The 22,169-nt window shown below is 29.5% G+C and overlaps 1 protein-coding gene and 1 long non-coding RNA gene across 2 annotated transcripts; one reads left to right on the top strand and one right to left on the bottom strand.

Moving 5' to 3' along the window:
- Nucleotides 1–1,039: 1,039 nt before the first annotated feature.
- Nucleotides 1,040–22,101, top strand: LOC129950850 (phospholipase A1). The gene is made up of 8 exons (XM_056062769.1): nt 1,040–1,365; nt 1,443–1,584; nt 14,253–14,401; nt 14,474–14,589; nt 21,111–21,237; nt 21,329–21,520; nt 21,595–21,796; nt 21,867–22,101. Exons 1-8 carry the CDS (start codon nt 1,317–1,319, stop codon nt 21,931–21,933), a joined length of 1,044 nt encoding a protein of 347 aa, XP_055918744.1. The 5' UTR covers nt 1,040–1,316; the 3' UTR covers nt 21,934–22,101.
- Nucleotides 17,847–18,855, bottom strand: LOC129950851 (uncharacterized). Its single transcript, XR_008782107.1, has 2 exons — nt 18,060–18,855; nt 17,847–17,993 (listed from the first exon to the last, which is right to left on the bottom strand). It is a non-coding gene; the product is annotated as an uncharacterized LOC129950851 (long non-coding RNA).
- Nucleotides 22,102–22,169: the final 68 nt, after the last annotated feature.

Genomic DNA, 22,169 nt, shown 5'->3' with positions numbered 1-22,169 from the left:
ATTGGTTTTCATCATTGAAAACAAACATTGGGATTTTCTTGACAGGTCGTTTATAGCTATCATTAAAATTTTCTGTAATTGAAAAAAAATTCCTGATTGATATTCACCGAAAAACTTTTATTGACAGCAATCTGTAAGTGGAATTGTGTGAAATTGGAACACAAATAAGTGGAACGATTCGTTTTTGAACACTTTTGAACATAAAAGGATCAGCTGTTCAGGAAAATGAATTTCCGTGCAGAAAATAGAAAAATGTATGGGTACTTACACTTTTTTTCTCAGTATCTAATTTTCATTTCTAATCAAAGAGAAACACCGTCAAATATCGATTCAAAAAATGTTCCAGATGGATTTCAATATTAGCTATAACTGGCCCCTAAATGCTTGATTCCAATCAGGAAGTGCTTGACTCCAAACAAGAAATATTTATCCAATGACAGACATTTTCAATGAAAGCTATATCCAACCTATCGAAAGAATTTCAATGATTGGTTTCAATGATGAAAATTAATGATAGCTATAACAGGTCCCTTAATCATTATTTTGTCAGATTATTTGTATTACAGTTTTTTTTACCAAATTTAGGAAACCATCAAAGGATGCGGAGTGTATAGCTGTTGAAACAATCTACCTTAAGGTTCATTCATCAATATTGTAAGATGAAGAAAACAATTTTAAAGAAGAAGGAAATACTCCAGAAGACATTCTGATACGCATAGTGTATCAAATGCATAAATAGAAACACTTCTGCGTTTCCTTTTCCTTGAACAAAAAAAATTAAACTGGTAGCTAAAATGTGGTCTTTTGTGTGCTTCTGCTTCTGTTTCTGCACTTGAATCTGCACAGAACCACGCTCCAATGATTCTAAGATATAACACCGCACCGTGTCGTCGAAGTTACCATCATCAACATTAACATCAACATCAACATCATCCTCAACAACATCGCATCGAATCGCATCGTTTGCTCAAGAAAAGACCACAATACCAAAAGTGAGTGCGAACTGCGAAATTTCGTTTTACAATTTCATTCGCGATCGTGCACTTGTAATATGAGCATAAATTCTTCGTGCGGTTAAAATAAAAATTTCAACTTAAAAGTAGTAAAATTTCAACGGTTTTGTTACCTAGTTTTCTTTTATACATTTTTGAAAAAAAAAATTAAATAAATTCAAAATAAAAGTGATGATATTATGTTTGAAAAGTGGAAATCTAAATCGAAAAAGTTAAATCATAACTTTTTAGTACAAATTGAAATTTTTTAGTACCAACTCCACCCTACTGAACATCATTTAAACCATTTAAAAAAGGATTACAATGAAATGTGTTTTAATTGTTATATCAGTGTTTTTAACAACAGTTGGAGGTAGTGAAAGGATTTAAAAAATAATCAATATTTTTTTTTTTGAAAATCAAAAATAATATCGTGTGAATTTTTTTTAGGTTCTGATGGATTGCTTTTTGATAAAAGTGCATTAAAAAATCTTTTTACAAGTGGAGTTCTTGATTTAAATATATTGCGATGTATTGTTCATAATACAAATGTCTGTCCACATCCGGATGTAAATTTTCGAGTTTATACACCGTAAGTTTTAATTGTCTTTTATTTACAAAGAAAAAACTATACATGTTATAATCTTGATTTAATCGATGAAATACTTAAAATAATTATTATTACTTTTACCACCAATGAATCGATAATGTACTTTAAAACTACCAGTCTTATCATATATAAAGAGTGTGTGTTTCGAAAGTATCCGTAATTTAGTTAGTTTAAATTGCAATTTGACTCTGCACTGATGCAATTTCTTTGGCATCCGTGATTCAGTATCAAGTATAAATTGTTTGACCAATTTATATTTTTAATGGCCTCTTACTTTCCTTTGCCTCTGCTATTTTGTGTATAACTTGAAAGTCGTGATCCAACTAAAATTCCTTTAGACGGCATGGTGACTATAGGTTAACAATAAACAGTCCCTAAAGGCAGATTCGCCACAACCAACAACAGGTTTCACATTTGTGTTTTGTGCTGTTTACGAAGGAGTATCTCTTTATAAAGGAAAGGTTCATTTATACAATTTGCATCCAAAGAACACAATTTATTACTAAATCTAAGATGTTTATTTGGTCTTTGTAAATTTTTATTATGGGGTATGCACTAGGATCATAAAAGACAAATATTTTTTGAATAGAAAATGATATAATCTCCATGCTAAGCAGTTGTTTTATGTTATGCTTCAAAGGTTTGGTCTTTTGTGCTTAAAGCACACGATATTAAACAGTGTTTCATCTTACATACTTATGGGTTCTGGTGAGGAATATTTTACATTTTTATGGTAAAGAACTTTTAAGTACAGAAGTCCCAAGTAAATCATGTTTATGGCTGGTTTTCAAACAGAACGATGTTCTTAGTAACACCCATCGATGGGTAACGCAAACCAGTGAGGCAAAATGGACATAACGCTTAGATTCTATATAATTGACTTGACTTATTTTTGACTGGATATTTTGAGACCTACAATATTTCAAAAATTGAATAATAGAAAACTTAAACCACTTCGTCTTTAAAATTTCCAACAATTGTGGGTAATTTTCTGATTAAAAATGCAAAAATTAGTGAAATTAGTTCAAAAATTTGCAATAGCTTTAAGATTTTGTTGTTTTTCTTTGAATTTTCAAAACAACAATTGCAAAATTCAAAACAAATCGGGCACAATACTCAAAACAGCTGATAAACATACATATTTATTTTCGAAGAGGAAGATAAAAAAGACTTGGTCATGTGATTTTAAAATAGGCTTGAGACGTTGTAAATTGTGAAACAGATTTAACAGTGAATTTTATTACCTTAAAAGTATTGATGAATTACTTGGAACCAATTTTTCTATTTATAGTTGACAGAAGTGTTTTGCATTGGTATTAATTTGCAATTTACTGAACAAAATTATTCTTTTCTTGGCCAATGGAATGCAGTTCAAGTCAATTTGAATTTTTGACTACGCCGCATTTTAGAAGAATAAAATGAACTTGGTATGCGAACTAGTTTATAACTGCTTTCATATTTCATGGAGAATAAATCAAAAACCAATCAAAAACTGACACATATAAATGTTGCTGAAGAAAAAGGTAAATTTCGTGAAGCATCTAGAACTACGATTTTAATTGTAAATACAAAATCAATTTACTTTAGCCAATGAAATGTAGAAAAGTAAAAACGTAATTTTTTAAATGTAAATAAACAATCAGTATTAAGTTTTATTTAAAATGCTTTTTTTTATATTAAGAAAAACGTATGACAATTTCTAGTATTATTTGCGTTATTCCACTGTTGCTAAATAACATTTTAGTGGGTTTTTATATGGGTAAAACAAATAATTTTTTTGGATCTAGATCTGTCAAAATACAAATTTAACCTGTTTTTATATCCATACTGCAAAATAAATTGATTTAATTTTAATTGAAAATCAATTCTAAAGGTCTGGATTTCTTTACAGATTTACCCCACTTTGCGTCAATTGTAATACAATTTTAAAAAAATGTTTAGCGTCAATCTCATAGTTTTATTTTATTCCTTAAAATGTACTCAAAGTTACACTAAAAATATTAAAAAAAAAAACAATTCTAATTGTGTTCCATGCGGCACAAAGAAAAAATCAATTTTCGAAGAAAATCTGAAATTTTTCATGGAAAGCCACATAAATGTCGAAGAAAAACGATTTCCATATCGTCTCCATGACATGAATTGGAAGTGTTGAAATATATATACATATCATATTGACAATAATTATTTATTTTAGGGCAAGTAAATTTTATTGGCATCATTTGAAATTACAATGGATTTTTCACCAATTTTATTTATAGAAAGTCAGTGTTTTTTTGGGATTCTATAAATAGTATAGCAAAAAATTCTCAAGAAAACGCATTTCAAAATTGGTACAACTCAAAGAAGATATGTCAAAATAATAATAAAAAAAACACACAAATAGAAGAAAGTTTTGTGAAAATCAAAAGTTAAAATTAACTTCAGCAAAAAAAAAACTAACTAAAACTAATAAAATGGACAATTTACAAGAATAAATAGTAAGAAAACATCTGGAAATTGAGATTATATAAAAATAGTTCATTTAACAATTGCAGCTTTGACATAAAATAAAAACTTCAAGAAGGGGGTTTGTTTGTAGACTACTACATTAACATGTGGTATTGAAGCGAGCTCGTCTCAATTCTTTATCGAGTTGAAATGAGCTTGATTTTGACCGGTCGGGAATCGGGGTTCGGAGTCGATTCAAAATTTGTGAAGAAAAACCTGTGTGGAGGTGTTGGTTTTACAGATAATGCATTATGGTCTGTCGAATTAAAAAGAAATAAAAAATGCACATGGAGTAGGTAGCATATTCTTATATAGTGCTGAACTAATAAGTTCTTCATTGTTTAACAAGAATCAAACATTGTATCTCACTTTCACTTCATAAGAAACATCGAAACACCATTTGCATTTTAAAAAGTGCTGTCAAACTTAATCATTTTTAAATTTTCTTGTACGGTGGAAACAATAAAAAGATTTATTTAATCTAAACTGAGATTAAAATTTAGTGGAAATATAGAAAAATTTAATTATCTTTTATTTATTTTTTATTGCAAAATAAGCCCAGTTAGTCAATTTTCATTAACAAATCTAAATAATATCAACAGTAACAAGTTGTTTTTTTTTCGCCAATGGAAAACACATACACATTTCCAAATGCACACCTACTCAATGAACACAGCCATCGAGATACAAATGCAATATCAATCGATGCAATATCAATCATACCAACGAAATCACATAAGATCCATTCGAGACTCGTATAAATGTTAAAAACCCATCCGTAGTTAGATTCTTCTTTAACTTTTATCGGTAGTGTTGATACTGCGGATATTGTTTTTGTTATTTGTGTAAAATCTTATTATACTATTGATAGATTTTTCAACAAAACACGGGTAGTTCTTTATATCAAAAATCATACATGATTTTATGGAGTTTAATACTTTGCCAAAAAAGGGTAAAAGTAATTAAAGGTTTTTCGTTTATTTTAATTTCAAGCTAAATTCTTATAGAAATGTCATTTCTGTGAAAAAAAGTGTTAAGTCCATTATTATTTTGTTGTATAATCTGTCAAAAACTTACTTACTCTCGTTAATTAATCTTCAAAAACAAGAAAGTTATATCCATTCCTGAAATAGTTTAAGGTAACTTCTCACTTAAGAATCAAAATAAAAATACACTTTCTGAAAAATTTTGAAAATATGCTTAAGAACTTTTGCTTAACATAAACATAAGGCTGAATTAATTAATTAATAATAATAAACATAAGGCTGAATAATTAATAAATTAATCAGTTCTTGTTTTCTTTTTTTTTTATATAAAATTCAGTTCAAAGGAGAGTAACGAATTTATAGAACTTATGTAATTATAGTTAACTTATAGCTACGATATTTTGAATTTTTCAAACTCCTGAGCATAAAATAGCTTTTATAATTTGTCTAAGCACAAAAGAACAAATTAGTAGAGGACTAATTTTCAAATAATATAGTAATCTAACAGTTTCGTTTTGTTTAGTTTCTAATTTTAAAATAAGTGAAATTGAACTATTTTAGTAATTTAATATTTAATTGAATAGTTGCTTTTATTTTCTTTTCTCTCAGTTTTTATTTAACGCACTTAGCAAATCATATTTAAATATTTTTTTATGCACTGGTAGGAAGAATAATTCTTTCTATGCATTGAAACTAAGTAGCTGGAATATTAAAGCTACTGAAGCACTTCACCAGGTTAAATATAAAACGAATAATTTCACACTTAAAAGTGTACTTTTTGGAATAATTTTCTACACTTTATTCTTCTTCTGTGTCGCCAAATTTTTATAACGTACTCCTTTAAACTAGATTCTACTGTTTGTTAAATAAAAATTAAAATAATTAATCATTTATTCTGCCTACTGTCGTAATAACTTTAGTTATACAAAACAAAATTAAACTTTAATTTGTTTTATAAGTGAACACAAAAATAAGTTAACAATCTTATTTAGTTCTTTTTGAACCTACTTTTAAAATTTTCAATTAATGAAAGAACAATTTGAAATATGTAAATCAAAGCTACGAGTATTTTATAGAGAATAATTTATGACTTTTGATACACAACTTTTGTCTAAACAAATGAAAAGAAAAATGAATGTAATATGAAATGAGTTTTGTTAAAAAATGTACATTCATGTTATGATGAAGATCAAGAAACATTTTTCCTTTCAATGTACAAGCGTCACTTTCACTTGACTTATTTTCAAAGATGTTGATGAAAAAAATGCCCTTCGATCTTAAAAAGACTAAAAATTAACATAAGTCTCATGGGAGCAATCCAAATATTTTGCAAAATCATGAATGGCTGATGTGAGAAATACATTTTCTTTGTTAAAGTTAAAAATTGAGTACCAAACCGAGTTTATGTTCGGATTCCTTTTGTTATTAAAAATACAATTATTTTAAAATTTGAAAAAATTGTTAAGAGGAAGGTATGCGTTATCAATGAAAAACATATGCTACCGATATATTTGCATGTCTTCGATTTATTTTCTATTGCTGTCTTTAAGGCCTTGGCCTCAGGTCCTTGGGAACTATATAACAAGATTTTGGTTGCTAGTTATGATCACCTCTTCTAGGGTCAGGAAACTTTTTTTTTTAAATGTACTTGTTTGTTTGCTTGAGTGCTTACCATTTTCGAAGTCAATTTTAGGCACCATTTTTAGTAATAGCGAAGTTTTCACCTGTTAAATGTAATACCCTGAAAAATAATTAAAATAACTACAATAGCAGTTCTTCAATAACTTACAATTGAACTCAAAATCTCAAGTGCCAATATTAGGAACACTTAAATTCCAGTGAAATAATTCAAACTTTTGTTAGTAGTGCTTGCTCTAGACGAAATCAATTTTAAGACAGTCTCCTTAATCTTTAGAAATATGCAATTTTGTTCACAAAGCAATTTATAGAAATTTAATATGAAAACGACAGTTTTAGAATTAAATTTGATCGATAAGATCTTTGTTTAGTTTTCAAAAAATGTAGGATCCTTGGAAATAAACGTTAGTGTTCATCTGACACTGTTGACTTTCAAGTTTTCTAGAGTTCATAATCATAAATACCAATTTAAGTTTCTGCCTTGCCTTAGAGATGTTTTTTTTCATTGGCCTTTGAATGATAGTAAGAAACTCAGTTTAAAAATAATTTGTTTACATGCAATTAAATAAAACCTGAAAATCGCACACATTCGATCGTTGTACGTATCAATTTAAAATTAAGGCTCAAAGTACAAAGCTGAGTGATTTGACCAATTATTATCAATCATTCATTTCTTGTAATTCAACATTTTTTGTCAGCTTCAAAACTTCAAAAGTTAATAGTAAATATTTTCGAACTGGTACAATTATTAATACTAACTATACAAAAATGTATAAACTGATAAACGTTAACAAGTGTGTAGTATTTACATTGTACTTACAATATGGAAATGTTTGTTCTTTTTCGTGTCACCACTTTGTTCAACAAACTGTCACTTTAGACATAATTTTCTTTTCAATTAATCTTACTAAAGAAATTGTTTTATGGTAATTTAGAAGACGTGCGCAAGCCCAGAAGTCAGAATTAAAATGACAACATTTGTCATTTCTTCAGACAAACTAAATTACTCGTTATTATGTGAGAGTATAAATATGGAAAAGACCAATTAAACTGTAGCAATTTTCCAGTGCTATTAACTTGATCATTTTTTGATTAGGCAAAGGTTATATCATGTTTTGTACCTCAAAGCTATACTTTTGCTATTTTTTCGTAAAAAAAAGGTTTATTGATCTTTTTTCAACAGTAGGTTTTCTATACTTTAGAGTGTTATGATTATATGAATGGCATTTTAAGATTCTGCACGCGATAGATGTGCCAAAAGAAAACAAAAAACACGTTTACCCCCTTAGTCTTTTGATATCAATTCTAAAAGTTTTAACTTTCATGGTTACACACCATGACATCAAATGAAAACATCATCAGAGAGTAGAATCAGAGGCACGACAGGATACCAGTTTCTATTGACCTAATGCTTACAACCAGTTTACCTATATTTAAGTAGGTAATCAAAGACTGAGCCAGATGTTAAATGCGTTGTCGTCGTAGTCTTGGCGTCTTAGTGGAGTCATAGCGTCTTCGCTTTTTGTCTTCAAAGTGCAGCATCAGGATGACACTATGTTCGTTTGTTCGTTGGTATGTGAAGAAGTGAAATTTTTTTATATTTTGCTTGCGGAATGTCCTCAGGTTTAATGAAGACCTAGAATGTATGAATCGTGTGTATATTTAAGTAGATAAAGGTGCAGCAGTCAATATATTCACTTGCCATCATCAGAACACCAACTGTCATCCTACTCATTTTAATTTTGTTATTTTTATTTGTTGTCTACCATATTTGTGGGTTAACAAAAGTAACAATTGTCGTCACACCATAATTTTAGTCTATAAAATCTTAAATACAAAACATGTTAAAGAAATATAAAAAGAAAGAAGGTGAATGGCGAAGTGGGAAAGTTGCATCAGTAGCACATCTTCACAATAATAAAATATCTTTTGTTAACTTTACAAAGCAGATTTTACAATTTAAAACTAACTTTCATGTATCTATGATAGTCATTTTAAAACATTAAAATATTTAACTATAAGCTTCTTGTAAGCACAACCATTTTAACATAACCGCATTGTTTATTTAATATTTTATAATGTAAAATATTATGTTTGTTAAAATACGCAACTAGGGCTAGATCTGTCAGTTTTAATATTGAGTGTGCCATTATTTTATTTTCTATAACAATTTAACAAACCTCAGCCATTCTTATTTTTGCCTGCCTGTATCATCTTTTGAAATTTTAAATTTGTCTATAGAAACAACTCCTGCTAAGTCGTTGACGTGTGCCGCTTATTTCCGTCAAAACAGAAACTTCACTTAAATATCAATTGAATTTTTATGTATGTGGTTTATGTCTTCCTATTTCTATTGTGTAACTTACGTTCCAGATGAATTAATGCATCTGCCATTTTTTTCTCCACCTTCTATCTGAAATGCTCGTTAGTTACTTACCTTACTAACAAGACACACATTAAACACGTTACAAATTAGCCATCCGTTTCTGTGCAACAGTCTTGAAAGCACAATCAATAAGATCAACTCCTCACTATAAATAAAAATATGCTATAAGTAACTAAGACTAACTAATGCACAATAAAATCAAACGATGCGAAACCAAAAACAAAATCATGACCACAAACCATAATATTGACTAAGAGCTCATCAACTTGACCTTTCTGTAAATTCATCAACAACATAATTTCAATTGCTTATATCGCACGCATTTCTTGTAATAGTCTAGAAAATTACGTTGCAACTTTGATAGCTTTTAGTTCTTCTGCTATTATTTTTAACTATACATACATACAAATGCCACATAGAGCTCAAGGTATCGCAATTATTTGCTGAATCATCAGGATACCTTTAAAAGATTTATAAGTCCAAATCGTTTATTTCTCAATTAAGCATTTTTTAATAATCCCGAAATTTATGATCGTAAATAAAAATTTAGAAAATTAACAATAATTGTCTAATCTTTTTTTAAAAGAAAGCTTCAAAATTTTCATGACCTAGAAATTCAAAGTTACACAAGTTTGGTGACAAAAACTGAAGATAAAAGCTAAACACAAAATTTAAAAATAGATAATGCGGGTGTTAATTTCATAGATTAATTTTTGGCAGCAGGTACTTTTTTCTAATTTTCGTGTACACATCTAGGGGATCCATTTGCATTCTTTTTACCACCGTTATTTTGTTTATAATTACACAGTCTTTAAAAAATAATCAAGTGGGAAAATTGGAAACAAAATACGCCATGTCATAGTGTAAAATTGCTATACGTTTGTTTAAAGGTTATAATTTCTGTAAGTGTTAATATTTTACTACTAAAACAAAAAAAAAAAAACAAAAACAAGCGTTTGTTTCGATTTAATTTAGATTGGAAAAACGCTAAATTATTTCTTATTTCCAAAAGACAACAAATGTTCAGTAAAAACTAAAAAAATTATCACTTATAAATTTTGTTGACACGACAAGAAAAATTTCAAAATTTTCAATTTGACAATTCTGATCGATTACATATTTTATTAATGGGAATTTGAAACATTTGAAAAATTTGGTCGAATATCGCTATTGCCATCTATCAAATCCTCCAATATTTTAAAAACAAAAAAATGTCCTATGTCCTATATGAAGTTATTGTAATGGGTCCGATTTGTCAAATTGAAAATTTTGACATTTCTCGACGTTTCAAGGTCCCTAGAGTCAAAATAAAAGATTTTTAGAAAGATGTCTGTGCGAGCGTTTTTTTATAAATCGAAAAAAAAAACTGAAAAGAAAAATTTGTCACCTCAAAAATTTTTCGAATAAAAAATGAGTTCATCTCCAAAACAATTTTGCGCAACGAAAAAAACGTTTTTAACATCTGGTTATATTTTGAGAAAAATCTAATTGACAGTTTTTTTTACAAAGAAATAAAAACCTAAAAGAACAGTTCGTTTTTCATAAAAAAAAAAAATCACCAAAAAATAGTACGTAAATTTGGTACAAATTTATATTCGGTTCTTGATATATCTCTAATTAATTTTATTCATTCAATTTGTCAAAATTTAAGAAATGCTACTAAACTTGGTAAAAATTTGTTTTCGACTAAAAATCTATTTGACAAAACTAGATTTTCAAATTACACTATTTCTTGATATGAAAAATATTGTTTTTAATTTTTAAAATTTTAAGAATAATTCAACTCACAACTTTTTTAGCCCAACACGAAAACCTTCAAACTTTTGACCACGTCAAATCGACAAACAAGATGGGAAGTTATTAGTGTGGGTCGCATCCCAGCCCTTTTTTTAATGTATCTTTCGAGAAAGATATTTATTATTTTTATAATGCTTCCTATTTTTGTATATCTCTGATTATTTAAGAGCTTCGAAGGTTAAAGGAAAGTATTCCAAATACATAAAATTTTGAACTTCATTGACAAGGTCTATAGAGATTCCTTAAAAAATTTAATTTAAAAAATGGATCCAATTATAATAATTTCCTATTAGACGATAATAAAATGATTTTTTCTTAAGTTTAGTTGGATTTGAAAAAAAGGCTGGGAAGCGAGCCACACTGTAACTTTCTATTTGTGTCCGTCTGTCGAAATTTCTTAAAGCTTTACAAAAATATTAATAACCCCAAAACCATTTTTAATGACTTTTTCTTTGTTTTCGTAAGTTTACGTTGTTTTCAAAAACTCATTTTATATACAATTTTTGAACAAAATTTGTTTTGTAGATTTCAAAGCAGCATTTCATAAGGTCAACAGACAGGCTTTATGTATAAGCTCACATTAATAGGGATCTCCCAAAAATTCCTGATTATGTATTTTAAATTTTTGGAGTCATCAGAGTTTTCGGATTGGTTTTAAACAGCAGCTGGTGTTCCACTATTTTGAGCACAATAATGTTTGTTTTGTTTATCGACGATATTTGTGATGAACTTCCAGGAGGACTACTCGTTGCCGATATCCAAGTGAAAATTTTGCTATACGCGGACGATTAAGTATGTCCTACATTTCCGAAATAGATTCCCAACGTAAAGTCTAATCATTCGACCAGTTACCATTATTTAAGACTTTTTAATTTTGTGTTTCAAATCACTTTAAAATTGATCGTTTTTATGTTTCAAATCATATTAAAATTGTTATTATTTATATGTTTTAAATCATATCAAAAATATTAATGTGTATGGTGTATCAGGCTAGCATAATTTAAAATATTTTAATTTTGTGTTTTAAATCACTTTAAAAGTGTAAACTTTTTATGTTTCAAATCATATTAAAGTTGACAAATTTTTACAAACTTTAAAAAAAAAGAAAGTCACTTATATTTTTTTTTAAATTTATGCCAAATGTCAAAAACGTTTATGGTTCGAGAGATATTTCGGGTTAAATAAATTAAATTTAAATGGTAAGAAAACAGCCGCTAAATTTGTTTGAAAGACGTTTCTGCATTCTTTGATGTTATGTCTGTAAAAAAAGTTTAGTTTAAGTCACACTTATGGGAAGCATATGACCATTGCCCGAAGAAATACTACAGTACATCAAAATCGGCTCTACCTTCAACTTTAAACCATTTATGCGAGTACATTATAAAATATTGACGGGTGAAAACTATTTCAGAAAAATAAAATGACAAATTTGTCATGACAATTTTATCATTGTCATATACTGACAAATTTGTCGTGACCATTTTATTGTATAATCTTGAAATGTGTTATGATCGGAAAACAATAAAATATGGAAGAAGACCTTTACATTTTGTTTAAATTTTCATCGTTTCGCGGTCATTTTTTTGATGTTAGAATTAACAGAACGCTAGCAGTATTTCAATAATTAAAAACGTCACAGTTTTCAAAACCATGTTTTATTATTAAAAAGTGCAGTGGATAGAAAATAAAAAAATTGAGAGTCTACAAATTCTAAACTTTCTTTGAGAAAATATGTTTTATTCGAAAAATTAAGTAAAACCTTGAGATACGAAGGTTATTAAATGGAAGAATATCGCAGAACTAATTAAAAGGTCTCAATTAATTAAATAATGACAAATTTGTTAATTGTATTTTTGTGCATTTCAGAAATTAATTGTCAACGTAAATTATTCGGTAAATTCTTGAAAATTGCGGGCAAAAACTTGACAATTAACTGCCATTAAATTTTTTTTTATAAAATGAAAAGATGCCAAATGTCGGGTATTTTACTGTAATTCTACAAAACTGTCAAATTGTTTATGAAACAGATTTTGACTGTTGTCAAGATGTTTATTAACAAATTGTCACATGCATAAATGTCAATATTTATAGGCCCAGGAATGGAGGCGACTATGTCTAGTATAAAAGTCTTTTTATCTATTTGAAAAGGACTTTTTAAGAATCTACAAAAACTTTTATACATTTTTAAACTGGAGTCAGTACTTGGACAATCTCATGGCCTGTAGAATAGTGGTTGAAATTATTATTAAAATAGTTATATTATTTATGAAACGTATAGAATGCATTAGTTTGCCTTATAATGTTTTATGAAGATCATTCTTAGGGCTTCGTATTATGTGTTGTGATGATGAAACTGATTTAATTAGCGGTAAACTGAATTTAATGACATACATTGACCAGTATCTATTGCATACATATTCGTTGCCTTAATGTTAGGCAAGTTACCATAAATTATTAATCTCATAATGTTTGTGAAATTAATAGTCTAATATGTGGTAGAAATTTGAAAACTTCTTTGTACTTATAATTGATTTTTGTTGCTTCAATGATTAACTGATAAGTGTCTATTAAATCATCATACGTATAGGTTTTTCATTCATAAATCGTTTGTTTTCAATTAACCCATTTGTTATAAATCCCTTTAAAAACTCCTTAAACTTACATGGATCCAAAAGTGTGTGTAAATAATCATAAACTCATGAAAAATGCAACATGAACTCCTTAAATCGTCATAAAAGATTTATACAGTCTGCTTTTTATTTTTATCGTTTCAATGAGCCTCGCCAAAGGCCTAAGGACTTATTTACAATTAAGACTATATACCTTGTTAATAAGTTATAAATTTTAACTATTTGCAAATTAATGCCAGTGATTAAAACCAATGTTTATTTTGAAAAAAAAAGCTAAAATTCAATAATATGCGTGTAGACAAGCGTTTAATATTATTTACTTCTTATATTTGTACGTTTTTATGATTGATTCAGCTCGACGAGTCTGAAAAATGATTTTATGCCTTCTTCACGTGCTGCATGCGAAATAAAAGTGTACCTTTCACTTTTTTCCTCTACTAAAACATCATGAGGCATCAGTCAGTGAGGCATGGCGAGAAAGAGGAAGCTCGTCGTACCTGGGCCGGATCAATTTTTGTTTCCACTCATTTTACAGTGAAGCCAGCACCAGACTATTCTGCATATCTCCGTAAATGTTTCCGACTAATCTTTTTTTTTGAATTATTTCTGCTCTAACGAACACATTTATTTATATTGTATAATTTATTAAACTCTAGTATAGGGTTAAGAGATGAGATACTTTGAAATTGAATTTAATTTTTGTTTTGATTTTCGTTTTTGTTTCAGGAAAGGACCACGACTTGGGGTTGAACTAAGTATTAAGACACCATGGAGTCTCTATAAAGCCGGGTATAGTAAAAGTCGAGAATTGGTATTTGTTATACATGGTTTTAATGGAACTGCTCAAGACAACCACTTAATTTATCTGAGAGATGGTATAGTTCGCTCATAAACAATTTTAGATTTTCAAGCTTTCTAATCGATTTATTATTTCGTTTTTGTTAAAGCTTATCTGTCACGGGATTATAATGTGATTACAGTTGATTGGAAGCCATTGACACAATATCCATGCTATTTGACAGCACTTATAAATACAAGATTAGCAGCTCAGTGTGCAGCACAGGTGAGTCTTTCTTTTTTAGTTTTGTTCAAAATTAAGAAAATATTTGCAATAAAATACTATTATGGTTTAAGAGTTAAACATTTCAAGTCTTGACAATAATCATCCTTCCAGTCTATTCAACTTTATTTGTTTGTAGGTATACTTTAAGTGGATAATTTATTATTCTTCTTTAAAATTTAGATTGACAATGTACTCTTCAAAAAAGAAATATACCGCTGTTGTCTGCCTGTCACAAATATTTGATTGGCGGTGAAGAGCTATCACTTATCTATACAGTCAGGTTTGATCAAAACCTCTAAGTTAAAAAAGTCTCATACCACGAAATTCGCCAAGCTGTACCGCAAAGTGTAGACAATCTTGTGGCTTGCACTTGATAGGCAAACATATAAGGTTGTGAATGCGAAAGTGGTGCAACCAGTAACCTCGGTGCATTGAATGCGGTCACAACCTGAGACACTGCAATTATATCCGTACTCTTTGATCTCAGCTATTTCTATTTTCCTGTTATTTATTATAAAAAGTGTAAAGACTTCCAAGTTGGCTTAATCTATAGACCTGAGGTTTGGTATTAATAGTTGTTTTCAAGTTTTTTATACCTATCTTCAAATAATGTTGCCCCACCAATGCAATGTATATCCACAATCTTTTCCTCTGTCATTGTCATGTCAACGTCATAATTGGAAATAAATTTCGAATTTGTTTAAACTCAAAGAGAAAATAGGTTTAACATTCAAAAAAATAATAGAATTTGTCAGTTAACTATTTATATGAAACTAAAAATCTAAAGCATTTTATGCATACATACATTATTGAGTGGGTACAACAGACGTGATTGAAAATAACGAAATAAAAATGTGAATGCAAAATAATATTTTGGTTTAATAAAGGGTGATTTTTTAAAAGCTATAGGAAAATTTCCAAAAAAACATAAAATTCAGAAAAATGCATGCAAGGTATCTCACGAATCAATTCTTCAATGTTGTCATCCAAAGCGTGAATTTAAGCGGGATTATCTGAGCTTTAACATAGCCCCGCAAAAACTAGTCTAAAGGCGTTTTATCGCACGATCTAAGCGGCCAATTGACCAGTCCCGAACGTGAAATAAAATATTCACCAAACTCGCCTCTCAATAAGTCCATTGTTGAGGCTGTGTGGCACCGTCTTCTTGAAACCGCATGTCATGCAAGTCAAGTTCTTGCATTTTGGGTAAAAAAAGTAGGATATCATCTCCCGGTAGCGCTCACCATTCACAGTTATGTTATGATTCGTATCATCTTTGAAGAATGATGAAACCAGCCCATAAACTTCACCAAACTGTGACTTTTTCTGGATGCATTGATAGTTCTTGCAATGCTTTTGGCTGATATTCACTCCAAAATCGACAATTCAGCTTATTTACGTACTATTGATCTTCGTCGCTGAACATAATTTTTCGGTGAAAAAAAGTAGATCTTCGGCCAACTTTCCAAGAACCCATTCACCAAAAATTTCACGTTGCAATACGTCGTTCGGCTTCGATTTTTGCACCAGCTGTATTTGGAAAGGCATCACACCTAAATCCTTCCGCAACATTGTCCACGTTGTTGAGTAACAGAGGCCAAATTGCTGCGAACGGCGACGAATCGATAATTGATGGCCGATACAGCTGCGAACTTTTCTTCAGTTCAAACTCTACGTAAATGTGTTGGTGGTTTAAAGTCCGAATAGCCGCTTCAGTGAGTCGATTAAACTGACCATAAAATGGAAGAAACGCGCGATGAACTTTATTAACAAAGCACACATTTACAAGCGTTGTTTGTTTGTAAGACGATTTGTGGTTAAATTATAGACCAAATTAAAGATGTTTGACAGTGAAAAACAACACGAAACGTGCGTCAGTTGTCAGCCAAAAAGATAATAGTTAAAAAAAATCACCCTTTATAAGTACCAGTGGCGTGATGATTAGTGCCTAGGACTGTCATGCTAGAGGTCATGGTTTCAATCTCTGCTTATGCCACAGTACTGGCCTTTGCGAAGAAGAGTGCTTTTTCAAATAACTTTTCGGTTCGGGCATAAAACTGTTGGTCCTCTTCAAACCTGACAGGACTTGCACATGGAATGGTTGAGAATTGTAAGAGACTACGGACTGGTCCTATTTTTTTCCTATTTGCTGACATTCATTTCGAATAGCATGTCGGTCGTCGTTCGATTAATTTTAAAACTCTTAAAAGAAAGCCATTACTAAAAATAAAAAATTATATTCTTGAACAACGCATTGAAACTGTCAGAGTCACTACAAACAAAATTAAATGCAAGACTGGGTTGAACGATTTGCCCGTGTAATAAAATAATCTCGGTAAAATACATTTCCTGTATTTTAAAATACATGACCCATTCTCAAAATATAGAATTCTGGAAAATTCAGTTTTAATATTTTTTTTTAAATTTAAACAAAAACAATCACAGTTTTGATCATCAAATATTATTATGACTGTATAAGAGCTTTTGCGCAAAAAATATTACTGAAATCGGTGTATCGGGGGACCCACTTTTGTCGACTACCCTGCTATCGTTAAAAAATTAAAATCTCGAGTTCAAATTTTTTGCCGACTACAATGCGACGATTAATCGTCAATTTTGAAATTTGGGCATTCCAAAATCTGAGAACTGGGCCTCAATCAACAGGCGTCCCCAGCCAGTTTGGTCTCTAGCTAGCTGTCTCCAGTTACGCACGCCAAGTTTGTTAAGGTCATCTGCCACCTACATATGTGCCTGAGTCAAAACCCTTCCGGGCTGGAACGTTGATGTTCATTCGATCTGCATGTCACAGCCATCTAAGTCGTTATACTTCTATATTTTTAACGAGGTCAGTGTCGAAGTACAGCCAATACGTCATATCTTCTCCATCACTCTCCAGTAAAGTCCTCTCTCGAGCATCTACAATCACTTTCTTAAAGGTTCAGTTAACACAAAAACTCAAACAGGTCGATTACCAGCAATGTTGAATTTTCGGTCCTTGGAATTAATCAAAATGATCCGGATTTTCATGAAAAATCATCTTTTATATTTTCACCTCGGAGACAACGTTAATAACCACATTTGTGTTACAAAAATAAGAAGAATGGTTGTTGTTTGGATTTTTCTAAAAAAAAATGTTGCATATATGAAATAATAAGTTTCATTTCAATATATCTTCTTTTTTTAGTCGAAATTTTTAACCTATTTCAAGGGCATTTTTTGAAAATTTTGGAAATGGAAATAAAAACATAAACAAAAAATTTAATTCAAAATGATAAGTTTTTATTTTCTTTAGTTCACATTTTTAGTCGGTCTGATTTAAAAATCCAACTTCAATCATTCCATTCCATTTGATTCCTCCCGGGTCTGCCAAGTGTTGGAACGACGGGGCTAGCCATTCCAAAATTCTATGTTTAAAAATAAAATTATGAAATTTGAAAAATATGTATTTGAAGTTTAAAAAAAAAACTTACCAAAAAAGCAAGGACAACAAAAAAGAACATTGTATAAATAATAGCTTTAGCCATTTTTTCAAATGTTGAATTAACTCTTCTGATACTGCAACTGACACTGATACTTAGCTGTGTGAAGAGTCGATCTTTTTATATAAAATATTATAGATTAATCTACTACAATTTTAAAATTGCATGACGCTTTTACTGCATTACTTTGGTATACGACCGACAAAAAACAAAGTTCACTGAAATCCAATTTTTTTACAACACTTTATCAATTTTCAATCCATCAATTATTAAAATATTAAATTAAAAAATCTTACCTTTTTAAATTGGGATTTAAAATTAAATAGCGGTTGAAAGGGTAAGTAAATTGTATGTAATTATCCTATGATTATAACAATTTTTATCTTAAAAGGCAAACATTTCAAAGCCACTTGCCAGTTAGTTTTCGAGTCTATCTTGATCTATAATAAGTTCTAATTAAGTTTTATAGTTAAATAAGTTTGAAAATTAAACTTAAAGCAAAGTTATAGTGTCAGAAAGTTCTAAAAATGTAGTAGATTGAACATAAAATATGATCAGTATTTTGGAGAAATAAGTTACAGTATCATCGGAGTTTATTCATGACATTCAAATCATCCCAACACTTGCCAAAGAAGGCAGCTCAAAATTGATGTGCATTAATGTATATTATGTACTACTTGTATGAACCTAAAAATTTACTACATTTTGTTCATGCAATATTGAGTCGGTGGTATAAAAATAGTGATTGGATTTTTAAACTCTACGAACCAAAAATGTAAAATAAAGAAAAGTTAAAACAAGGATTTTGTTTTTTTTTTAATTTTATTTTTTTAATTATTATATATAGTTTTAAAAATCAAAGGCACTATTTATGCCCTGAGTGTATACCTATTGGTTTAACTGAAATTTAATATAAATAAAATTGATTACAAAAGATTGATCTGTATCTATAAGCCTACATTTTTATGTTTTAATTTTGTTCGCCTTCATGCCAGAGTTAAATCATTACCAACTTCAACCTTTTGTTTCGGGGCCAAACTTAACAAAAATCTACTGCTTAAGTCCTTTTTTTTTTGGTTTAATTGGTTCAGATTTTAAGTGATGCCAAATATTTTCGCTGATATCATAAGTATTGTCTCCATGGGAAGTAGTTACCATTTACATCAAATTATTATAAAGGGTTTTCCAATAAGAATTTGCATTTTGAATAGTTCGCTTTTTGAACTATTTATTCAACTGTTAAAACTACACCATTACTATAAAATAGAACGTTTTACTCTCAAAAACGAATGTAAATTGTCAAAAATGACCATACAAATATTAATATTTAAAGTCACAGTACACAAAGCAGTTTAAGATCGTCTTGAAGCAGATTTTTGGCAGGCAATAGTAAAACTGTTGGCAACATTTTAACTGTTTTAATAATTTCTTCATGTACCCGTAGTAGTACCCGTGGCATGATGGTAAGTACGTTGGACAGTCATGCCAGAGGTCTTGGGCTCGATCCATGCCTATGCCATCTAAAGAACTCCTCTTGCGAGGAATTGACAAATTCTCCATGAGTAATTCTTGTCATGAAAAGTGCTTTCTCAAATTAGCCGTTCGGATTCGCCTTTAAATTGTAGGTCCCATCCATCCCTGACTCGCACACAGGAGTCATTGAGAGTTGTAAGTCACTAGGCCCTAGTTCTCAATGGACTGTTTCACAACCCAATTTTTTTTCATTTAGCTTATCCCGTAACATTTCAGGAAGACTTAAGTTTGTCGATTTTCAAGGTTAAGATTTCCAAATCGCAATTAAATCGTATTTTGCATATTAACTTAGGTCTTGAGACTTTTATGGTTCATATACCACACAAAATAATTGGCACTTACAAGAACGACAAAGTAAAAACATGGTACAAGTAATTGATATTTTTATAATCCAATTGAAGGGGGTATTCCATATAGGAACTTTATGCCAATTATTGCATTCGTAAAAAATCTCAAACTCGAGATTTTAACGCAAAAAGTGATGCAGTCTGCCTTTCCGTTTGTCCTTTATCCAATAGCCCAAAGCATTGGGTCGATTGACTTCAAATTTGGAAATTAAGGTTTTAAAAAAAATAAAAATTAAAGGAGTCTCAATACAAATTGTTTGGTCAAAAATCTAAAATTCAAATTTTCTCAAAAACAAAGTGATATAATTTTTCTTCTACATCTACAATTTTGTTTTCCTTACTTTGGCTTCATTCAGTAAGGAAAATATTTTTGTATTGCTCCAGGAGGATACCCCCCAACCGTTGTATTGTTTTGAAGTTTTCTCAAAAACTAAACAACAGATTTCAATAATTTGTCTGCAGTTATATTATTGTTATTGTTTTTGATTTTCAAAGATAAATAAAACATTTTGTCGAAATTCGATATCTGTATTGAAAATGGGTCATCATTTTTTTACGAAATCGAAATGCAAAACGTGTAACAATGGGATCTATATAACAATAATTTTAAACTAAAATTGTATGCATAAGAAATTAATTAACAACAACTTTGTAACGATTTTAAAATACAATTTTTTACAAATTTATGTTTTTTTTCCGAGAATGAAAATGAGGTTTAAGTTTTTGAAAACAAACTTTTTGTAGGTACATTTCAAAATCTTAAAATGTAGGAAATATTTTTAAACAGACTCTTTAGTTGCATTTGCAAGTTCGTGCAACCCACTCATGCATTTAATTTTTAAAGCTTATCGATATACAAACGTTGATAAGTAAAATTTTTAGTTTTTAGAAAAAATCTCAAAATGTTATTCCAGTTGTGATTTTGTTTTTTTTTGTTTGATTTTAACATTAAATATATTTATTTTAAAGTTTTTTTTTTTAAAAATCGAAAAAATAAAAAATTATTCTTAAGCTTTGCAATTCAGCGAATACAGTGCAACCACCTTTTTCATTAAATCATTTTATCAAAGAAAAGAAAACAGTTTTATACAATTTTCATAAATATTAGAAAATTAATTTGTTAATTTGGGCGTTTTGTAATTTTTGCATATTTTGTTTTAAGATTTACTCTTTCATAACACATCATGGCACACCTCGTGAAAAAATAACATGCGTTGGACATTCTCTTGGTGCTCATATTTGTGGAATGATAAGCAATCACCTCACAAAGAAACAATACAGGATAATTGGTAAGGATAATTTATGTTGCATATTTATAATTCTATTAATTTCTAATAAACATTTAAATCTAACATCAATTTAATTTTGATTTGTATTTAGGATTAGATCCTGCTCGACCATTAATTGAAAGAAAGAAAACCGACAGTTTCCGTTTGACCTTAGACGATGCAAGTGTTATCCAAGTAATTCATACAAATGCAGGTTATTTGGGACAAAGTGAAAATACAGGACACTTGAATTATTGCATCAATGGTGGAACATATCAACCCTACTGTAAAGGACATCCAATAAGTACATTCACTTTGCACTCAAAGATTACATTGAGGAAATTTACCCAAATCCCATTTTTGTTGTCAATTTTTCAGGAAGATCTCGATGCAGTCATTTTATGAGCATTTGTTTTCTGGCAAATGCAATGTTTAAGCACAAGAAATTCATTGGAGTTCCTTGTCCAAATGGCTGCGTTAAAATATCAGGTCCAGGTCGATTGCCAGTATCAACGAGGAATCCCTTTAAAATTGATACACTCTTGCAAGAGTATAGAATGGGAAATGATGCACCCGATAAGTAAATGTTTATGATTACTATAGAAAAGAGTAAGAAATATAATTTTATTTTATTGTTTTAACATTTTTAGTGCTCGTGGATGTTTTTGTCTCGACGTGCCCTTTGCCAAACATTGTCCATTCACCCAAGCTGAATAAACATTCTTTTTTATTTTGTTTTAATCTACGAAAGTGTTCATCTTTTTTTAAATTTAAAAATATTATTATATATTTGAAATTTAGTTTTAATTGCTTTGCAAAAATCTTTGTAGTATTCCCTTATTTATTTTATTGAAACTTAAGATTGTGATTTGCAATGTTAGAAATTTAAGTAAAGATAATATAAAATATAAGTCAAATTATTAATAATATTTGCTATGCAAATATTTAATTTG

The sequence above is a fragment of the Eupeodes corollae genome, chromosome 3, assembly GCF_945859685.1.
Source record: "Eupeodes corollae chromosome 3, idEupCoro1.1, whole genome shotgun sequence".
NCBI classification, from domain to species: Eukaryota; Metazoa; Arthropoda; class Insecta; order Diptera; family Syrphidae; genus Eupeodes; species Eupeodes corollae.
This window is presented reverse-complemented; position numbering and strand designations above follow the sequence as displayed.